The sequence below is a fragment of the Pseudopodoces humilis genome, chromosome 2 (assembly GCF_049639895.1).
Source record: "Pseudopodoces humilis isolate 2021_Gansu_Grassland_sample_001 chromosome 2, ASM4963989v1, whole genome shotgun sequence".
NCBI lineage: Eukaryota > Metazoa > Chordata > Aves > Passeriformes > Paridae > Pseudopodoces > Pseudopodoces humilis.
Genome location: NC_142201.1, coordinates 87,106,051 through 87,115,062, shown reverse-complemented (window position 1 = coordinate 87,115,062; position 9,012 = coordinate 87,106,051). Strand labels below are relative to the sequence as shown.

At 40.6% G+C, this 9,012-nt stretch overlaps 1 protein-coding gene across 1 annotated transcript; it reads right to left on the bottom strand.

The window, feature by feature from the left end:
- Positions 1 to 5,232: 5,232 nt before the first annotated feature.
- On the bottom strand, positions 5,233 to 6,168 carry LOC102110835 (taste receptor type 2 member 40-like). The gene has a single exon (XM_005524003.2). The coding sequence runs from the start codon at positions 6,166 to 6,168 to the stop codon at positions 5,233 to 5,235; it is 936 nt and encodes a 311-aa protein (XP_005524060.2).
- Between the last annotated feature and the right edge of the window lie 2,844 nt (positions 6,169 to 9,012).

Genomic DNA, 9,012 nt, shown 5'->3' with positions numbered 1-9,012 from the left:
CTTCAGCACTAGTGATTGTTTATTGCTAATAATTTAAAACTGTTTTCCTTTTGTAATTCAATTATAGGTTACTATGAGCATGTGTGTGTGCATGTGAGACAGAAACAGAGAGAGAGGGAACTATGCAAGCTAAGTATATTTTCTCTGTGAATAGCTATTTATAATTTAAAATGTGTGGTAAAAAATAGCCTCTCAATAAAAGACATTGAAGTAAATATTTTTTGTGCTCTTTCTGCATGGCAGAATCTTGTGTCAAGGAAAATGGAATTTGTAGTAAACATTATGTCTCATGTCTTGATACATAAAGGAGAAAATCTGTTCAAGAGTTGCCAGGTCTGCTATTATGTATGGCTGATTGAATCCTTACATTTTCATTTTTGGAAAACAGAAGAATGATTATATCTTTGCAAGGCGATAATTTCAGCACTGAAAATTTAGGCATCAGATGTGATTAGTCACTTATTACTAATGTTTGGAGGGTTTTACATTTTTTTTATTTTATAAAAAAGTATTAGGCATATTTTCAAGATGCTATCTTAAAGTTGTATGTCACATTTCACAAGTGTCATCTGTGTATAGGCATGAAACAAACTAAAAGCAAGATGATAGTATTGCTCTTAAGGTATATACTCAGAAAAAGACAAAGTTGTGGGTGTCCAGGAAAGCCACAAAAACGCAATAGGATTTTCCATTTATCTTAGCTGAGGATAGAATGCTTTGATTGTAAAAGCCCAACCAGTAATAACAAGGATGCAAACTACAGTGAATAGCTATTTGCATATTCTGTTAGTTGCTGCATTTAACTCTTTCCATGTTAAATGAATAGAACCTGTGGATCATCCTCCTTTACATTTCCATATTGTGCCCAGGAAGAACAGGCAATAAAAAAAAGTCATTAATTCAGTGCAAGTTGTGTCAATTAAACTGCATCAGCTTTGTGACTGATGTCTGAAGAGATTTCAAAAGGAAAACTTAGCATCATACACATGGAATAAGGTCAGACTAGGTATTATCAAAAACCAAGGCTGTGGAGGTTGTATGAAATTGGTTTGGTATAGCAAAGTGATTGGATGTTCTTAGGGATACATAATGTGTCCTTATGCTCCTGCCTCTGATTGGAAGGAATATATCAAACACTGAAGACTGATGATCTTGCCTGCCTAGGAGTTGAAAATTGTGGTGTTGTCCAGCATAAATGATGAAGAAACATGTAGTTGCATGCTGAGATAAAGCAACAGATAATTAAGGAAAGCTACACCAGTTAATTAGTTAATTAATTCCCTTTTTACTACTGGTCTCTTGTACTTGTGCAGTTATACAATAGTCTGTCTTCTTCCCTTTATTTTTCCTCTGACCCTTTTGTTCCCTTGGCTCTGTACCAAGGCTGTGTGTCATGTTCACCTGCCCTTTCAACTCTCTTCCCACTACTGAGGGTGCAAGTTATTTCAAGCCTTATTCTTACACAGTGGGATCTTAGAATTTGTTCAGACAAGACTGGAAAAGGATTTGGTAGCTCTTTCCTCTTAGACCATTGAGGCTGATTTTTACTGGCTGTGCTGGTTTATCCACCACCCCCTCCCTTTCCAGGCCTCACTGTGATCTGAGAAATGCTCGTAGGCCTCGGCCTTTATGAGCAGCACCTGGGCCCAGTTCCTCTTGAGCTAATCAGAGACAGAGCGCTCCCAGAAACTTGTGCTGCCTAACGAGCTCCTGGATGTTTTGTGAGCAGCCTTGGAAACTATTTTTCTGGCCTGAATGGTGTAACATCCTTATTCTCACACCTTCAAAGAAAGGGTGCCGATGCGAAGTGTGGCCAGGATGGAACATCGGATGAAAGCCCCCTCAATTGCAGCCGATAAACAGCTGTCCAAAATGAGAGCCTTGGAGCTTTCCTGGGGTGCAGCGGCTGTGACCAGCACCCTCCCTCTGAGAGGGGCCTCTCAGAGCCAGCAAACTTTCGTTTTTCTGCACTCAGAGATCTCCAAGCAACGATGGATCCTGGGCTGATAACCCCACTCCTCGAGACCCCTTTGCTCAGTGAGGAGATGCAAAGGCATTTAAAGTGAGTATGTTGTTACCTTCGATGGGACTTTTCACAGGTACCTTGCACTGACTCTTTATGTCTGTGTGCATACAAGTGTGTCTATGCTATGGTAAGATGGGAGAAAATGTGCTGTCTTAGGTGTTTAAGTACCTTAGATGTCTAAATAAGTTAGGCCTGTAAATAACTTTAATTTAAATCATAAGCTGAGTTAAATGCTGTTGAGTATTATCCCTTTGCTAAATTGCTAATTTTAAGGTATAATTTAAGTTATGTTAAATGCTGTTAAACGTTATTCCACTGCTAAATTGTCAAGTTTAAGGTACAAGTAAAGTTTAAGTGCTGTTAAGTTTGAGTGCTATTAAGCTTTTAGGCCATATCCCTTTTTATCCTTGTCCTTTCTATCCTTTTATCACACACAGCTAAATACACACACAGATAGATAATTCTCAGTTCATTTCTGTTTTGATTGAGTGGATTTTGTTTGTGGCTTATTTACCCTTGGTGTGCCTTAACCATCTAGTAAGTGGTAGAGTGAACCTTGCCGAAGAACTTTGTCATTCTTTTGCTTAGTATTAAATCTGATTTTTACTGATACCCTTTCAGGTGACTTTTAAAGCAGTCTTGAATTTCATAACACAGAATAATGAGGTTTTCTATTCAGGTCTCTTTTTTTCCCTGTAACATAAGTGATCTGGGAATCCATGAGTGCAAGATGTACTTGTATCTACAAGTGCCTGTGGTAAAAACAAACACTGATTTGCTGAAAACTCCCTAAAGCAGAAATTTCCTTCATTTTTTGAGCAACTAATGTTAACTGCTCCTGGGCTTTCACAAACACGTATATGCTGCCATAGGGGAACTGAAATTTCTGCCCATCCTGCATTTTAGATTAATTCAACACACACTTACATATGTGTGCAACTACTTGGAGATAATAGAATTTTCATTTTTCAACTTAGGGCTGTGTTCCATTCCATTTCACAGAATTGATGAAAATGATTCAAAAGCTATGAACAGGTATCATAGTTTTAACATCCCTTCATTAAAAAAAGATACTGTTCTAAGAGATTTCAGAGCATCAGTGAAAGGTGAAAAAAGAGCTCAGTGAATTGGCCTGAACAAACAACAAAATTTGGCTTGTGTAAGATTCTTGCAGCCTGAAGACATGCATAACATTTACATTTCCATATTTCAACAAGCTAAGCCCCTTTGAGACAAAAAAAGGAGGAATTTTGGTGAAGAAATCAGACATTTAATAGATGTGTACTTTGGTGTAAGACACTATCCAGTTAAATGTTCCATTCCTGCCTGACACTTCAATATGCAGATTCAAATCTAATAAAGGACCATCATATAATGTGCCCAGTTGCAAGTTGTACATGTGCTCCAAATTCTTAAATCATGTTCTGATGGGCATTGAAAGCAGAGTCCATCTGACGTCTTCCAGAATTTCCATCATGAAAATTCCAGCTGTGCTTATGGGAATGCAAAACAGAGAAGGATTCTGTAGTCATCTCTTATGTATATATTTACATTTCTTGCCTTGAGCTAAGAACTCTAATCAAATGACTGGTTTGTTACTTGGAAAAAAGACTGTGCTTTAGAAAATAAATGGGAACTACTGTCTTTTTTTGAATTGCTCACTGATTACTTTTTCATCTTTAAATTATAGTAATATGGAAAAGTGCTTTTAATGGAAAAAGGCTTTGTTTCAAATGCTGGTCTCATTATTTTATGTTAAATGTAAGCAGTTTCCTAGAAAATCTTGTGAGCTTTTTCCTGGGTGCTCAATGGAAAGAGGTACAAGAAAATATGATTTACATGACATCCTTCTGGTAGTATTAGAGAAGGGTGAGCTTTGAATTTTGTATTTGTATACAAACGAATTTGTATTTGTTTCCTGATCTGATTCACTGTACCAGATTTGAATCCAGCTGCCATTGAAGCATTAGGGTGTATGTGGAAATAGTTCAGATGTTCTGGAAGGGTCTGATTCCATGACTTTCAAACCTTCTTCAGGTTTCAAACTGGTAGCAGGACACAAACAGCACACATGGCTTGTGGGCTGAGCACAGCCCGCGTGTTTTGCTTGTTGGTGTGGTCAGAGAGCTCTGAGGTTTGTTCCTGAGGGCCAGTGAGGGGACAGCAGGGAAGGGCAGAGGATGGCCCAAGCCTCCCAACACGGGTGTCTCATGGTGCTGAGCTGGGAACCAGCACCTTTCACTGGTGCTGACAATGCCACTCCAGCGTGACATTGCCATGTGCTGAACTTTCTGCATGTCTATTAAATGGTGTGGAAAATGTACCTGCAAGCCACTGCTGGCACCTGTGAAACAGTTTCCATCATGAGGGAAAGGAAGACTCCAACACAAGTTATCCTTTGACTTGGTATTTTTTAAAGTTTGAAATGAAACAATTCAGGCACAGACTCAGATGAATTACAGGTGCATTGCTTCAAACAGATTGACAACATCCAAACCAGATACATTGACTCAGGATGGGCTTTGTCAACACAAGACATGAATGTTTATGTGAGAGATGCTTTAAGAACATGTAAAATCCCACTGCAGCTGAAAAGAGTCATGAAGCTCCAGTTCTGATGGAACAATAATGCAGTGACACAGATCACTATTTCAGCAAGAGTGGGAAACTCAAACAGGCATGTCATTCTTTCCTGAACCCTACTGCAATCTTATAGACACCTTTAGAATCAACAACTATTTTTAAGGAGTTCAACCAGACTTGAAAACGACCAATGAGATATTCTGAAAACACTGGGAATTCCTTAACATCCTCCATAGGAACTTTTAATAACGAGAAGCAGCATTCAAGCCTTATATTCCAAGGATGTGACCATGCCTGTGCTTAACCTGGTCTGTTCCATTTGTATCATGACTTGTTACTCACGGCATTGCAGGTGATTACATTCTAGTCTGAGTCTAGGCCCTGGTTTTGTGCTGTGTTAGAGAGACTGGGGTGATTTCCCAGGAAAGCAGAGCAGATAGCAGACAACTTACACAATTATTTGTAACACGATTCACATCCAAGTGAAGCCAATTCCCACCTTCTTCATGATTGCAGATCAAAGCCCTCGTCTACTCATTGCAACATCTATTATTTATACCTCTGATGATTTCAATTGATTCATTTGGATCTAAACTAGAAAGACCAGGCAGAGCCACTGTCTTTTAAGTAGATGCAGTTCTGCCATGACAGTTAATGTGGTGCCAAATCCTAGCTGGCTGCTCTCGAAATTTTGGATTGCTCCAAATTAAGACCAATGTGTGTCCAGTAGGACAGGCAGCCATTAGAACTACGCAGAAAAATTCTCCATTGCTTAATGGTGAAAAAACATTGAATAAGATGAAAAGCACACAAATAAAATATATAATGTAAAGGATAAGTAAGGAACAGACTGACTTGATGGCACTGATGTGTGCCTCTGAGCTGGGATCCCTGAAGCCACTTGCATTATTCTGCATCCGTCTCCTGTGTATCCACAGAGACCGAATCAGCAGGACACTAGAAACAACAGACAGTATTAAAGGCATACCTATTCCAACATTACAGAGAAGAATTAATAAACCCAAACTGTCTTTCTTTGTGGTTCTCATTGCTGAAGAGTTTGTCACAGGTAGGGGGGCAGTGAAGTTCCGCTGCACACTGTAGTCATCCCAGATGAAGGGAATTGCAGCGGTGAAGGAGCAGAGCCATGATGTGAGCAGCATCCAGGGCACCAGCCTGGCAATTCTTTGCTTCAGCCAGATGAAGAAAGACGGTGTAAAAGTGGCAACCTTGATGCAATAGAAGACACTAAGCCAGGCTCCAAACCAGAGGCTGGAGTAGTTCAGAAATGTAAAAATTATCTTGGTAACTGTGTACACATTTTCTTTATAATATGAGTGGTCCAAAAATATACACATTAAGGAATCCATTGTAGACCATGACTGCAAAATTAGTCCAGATGAACTCAGAGAGACCACGATCGTATCATATGGGGACCGTGTTTTGCCCCTAATGCAGCTCTGTGAACTGGCAGCCAAGATAATTCCATTTCCTAGAATTCCTGCCATGGATTCAATTATAGCAATTGATAGACAAAGGAGAGCAAAATATGTGACCATTGCAACTCAAGATCTTGCAATTATTACTCAGTTTGCTCTGGACTCCTGAAAGCCTCAGATTTACCAGGCACGACCAAACCCATGGAGCTGTTGTGGGCAGTGATCACCTTTTTATCACAGCGTTAGAAGTATCCTAATGTCATTTAATATTTCTGCTATTTTACATTGTTGTTTTGGGCTTGATGTCTCAGCTGATTTGTTTAAGCATGCAAATTGGGTTAAGATTCAATTACATAGTTTTCATTTTTGGTGAAGGGATTTGCTTTGGAAGGGTTATGGAGCAGGTGAACTGTGGTGTTTACCAATGTAGGTTTCCTCTTCAGCGTCTGATGTCCTGCTTTACATGCCTAGATTTGCATTTTCTCTCTCATGCTTTATGTCTCCCTTTCTTGCACTGTCATCTCTTCAGAGCTGAAGAGACATACTTGTCATGATCTCTTCTAATACTGGGTAGCTCTTTTCCTTACCATATATTGTCATATTTCTCCTGAAAAGAAGATTATCATGTTTTTCTTTAGTGTATTGAGACTTTCAAGCACTATAATTATCTTTGTATTCCTGCTCTGAGTTTCCCAAAGGAGAACAATAAATTTCTGTGGGAAGAAAAGAATAGAGCAAAGGAAAATAATTTTACAGAGTACCTCACTGGTCCATTTTTCACAAGCCTCCTGAATAGATGCAGAATTTACCTAATGAGTTTTAGATCTGGCAATATACAGCATTACATACAGAAGCAATGGCACAAGTGTTAATTGAGGTAGTTTTACTGCCATATGGAATATGCATGCTTTTGAAATTCAGTTATATGTGCTAAAAGAAGTGAATTCAAACACTTTCCACATCCAAGAAGATACAGGTCTTCTAAGTAAGTGGAGAGGCTTGGGTTCATTGTAAAGCTTTGGGACTCATGTTTCATCTGTAGCCCAGAACACAGAAGGAAACACACAAAGGTTCTTCAGAAATGCACTGACACAAGTAGCTGTCATTAGCACAGTAAGAAGGTGTGGACAGTGAGGTGGGGAGAAACTTTGAGACCTTTTCAAAGTTGCTTCTTTGAGTAGTTTGAAATTTTTTAGTGCTTGATGTAATCTGTGATTGCCTAGGAGAGTGTTCAAACCTATTTGATCATCCTATTTTACTCACAGGAGTAAAACTTTGTGCGTGTTCACCTCAGATTTATGTACATTTGTTTATATATTTGATACATGTACTACTCTAGGTATTTTGTACATATAAGGTCCAGATACTTATGATTTGAAAGCATACGCCAAGAAAAAGATTGAAATAATTCAAGACCAAATTAAAAATATTATAATTTTTTTATTATTTTAGTATTGCTACAAACTCTTCCTTTGGAAATTTTTTTAAAGAGTTTAGAACATTCTGCTTCCAAGTTTTGCAAGTGTACCTGCATGAGAATTTTTGGATGTGTCAAATTCATATAATTTTTGGATTGAAAATCTTTGTGAAAGTGTGGAGGAAGCCCGCTCTTCTGACAGGCTTCCTCCTTGGAGATCTGTCCCCTTAGATAAGACAAAACTACTTAGTCATGGTGTCTAAGCTGTGGACCCCTTCCTGCTTCAGGACTGCATGTTATCTTCCTGTTAACTATTGGTCATTTTACCCTGCTCTTAGACCATTGGTCCCTGTCCCAGTTCTCCCCTTCCCTATAAAACCCCAGCTTTTGCCCAGTTCAGTGGATGTGACCGTCACTGGCTCCCTTCACTGAAGGCTGCATTAAAGCACTCCACAGAACGCTACTCAGCCTCCCAACTCTCTTGTCTATGTGTTGGCTGCAGTAACCCATGAGCAGAGCTGGGCTGATCTGAGCTGATCCCAGAGCAGAAATCACTTCTAAAAGAGCTGATCACGTGAAGCCTCAGGCTGCACTCCGAAGGGTTCCCCTTGGCTGGAAGCTGCCCAAGACTCTCTGGCCGGCCGTTCCCCTTTGGACCCTTATCTGCAGTAGTCGGTGGCAGAGCCGGGGGTCAGACAGACCCCCAGACCCAGACATCAACAGGAAAGCATTTACATTCTCAGCCCCAATTAGAATTTCACTTTTACCTTGAAGAAATAAAAAAAAAAGCGTGTTTGTTTTTTTGACGAGAACAGCTTTGTAGCCTGCTATTGACAGACACTCCCAATAGAAAAAAGTCAGTGAATACAGAGCACGTGCCTTTGAGTCAAAGAAAACTGTTGAGCTGCTCTTGAATTCAACAGCTCTTTTAAGCTCATTTGTAGAATCACAGGATGGTTTGGGTTGCAAGGGACCTTAAAGACCATCCAGTTCTAACCCCCTGCCATAGGCAGGGATACCTTGCAGGAGACCAGGTGGTCCAAAGCCCCATTCAGCATTGAGCCTCTTACCACAAGATAAGCAGCAAATGTCTGTGTGATATGTGTGGGGTTTATGGGCAAGTTTTTGGTAGTGGGAAGGCTGCAGAGTGGTTTGTGTGAGAAGGGAGCAGGAGTTGCCCGTGTGTCACACAGAACCAGGCCCAGTTCCCAAAGGGGACCCACCATTGGCCAAGGCTCTTGGCACAGTGATGCCGGTGACATCTTTGTGACAACTCGTTTAAGGAAGGCTAAAGACCAGTGCGTGGCAACTGTGAGAGAGAGGACGGAGAGACAAGATGAGGGAGAGTCTTGCAGACAGCCAGGTCAGTGAAGAGGGAGGGGGACAAGATGCTCCAGGCACCAGAGTGACATTCCTGTGCTTTCCCTGGAGGGACCCTGCTGATGTAGACTGTGACCCTGCAGGCCCTGGCAGACCTCAGTGCAGCAGATATCCACACTGCAGTGTGAGCAGAGCCCTGTCTGGCAGCGGGTGGTTGTGCCCTGAAG

What these genes read in the sequence shown, in the direction of transcription:
- LOC102110835 (XM_005524003.2), bottom strand. Translation starts at nt 6,168, where the DNA reads ATGGTCACATATTTTGCTCTCCTTTGTCTATCAATTGCTATAATTGAA.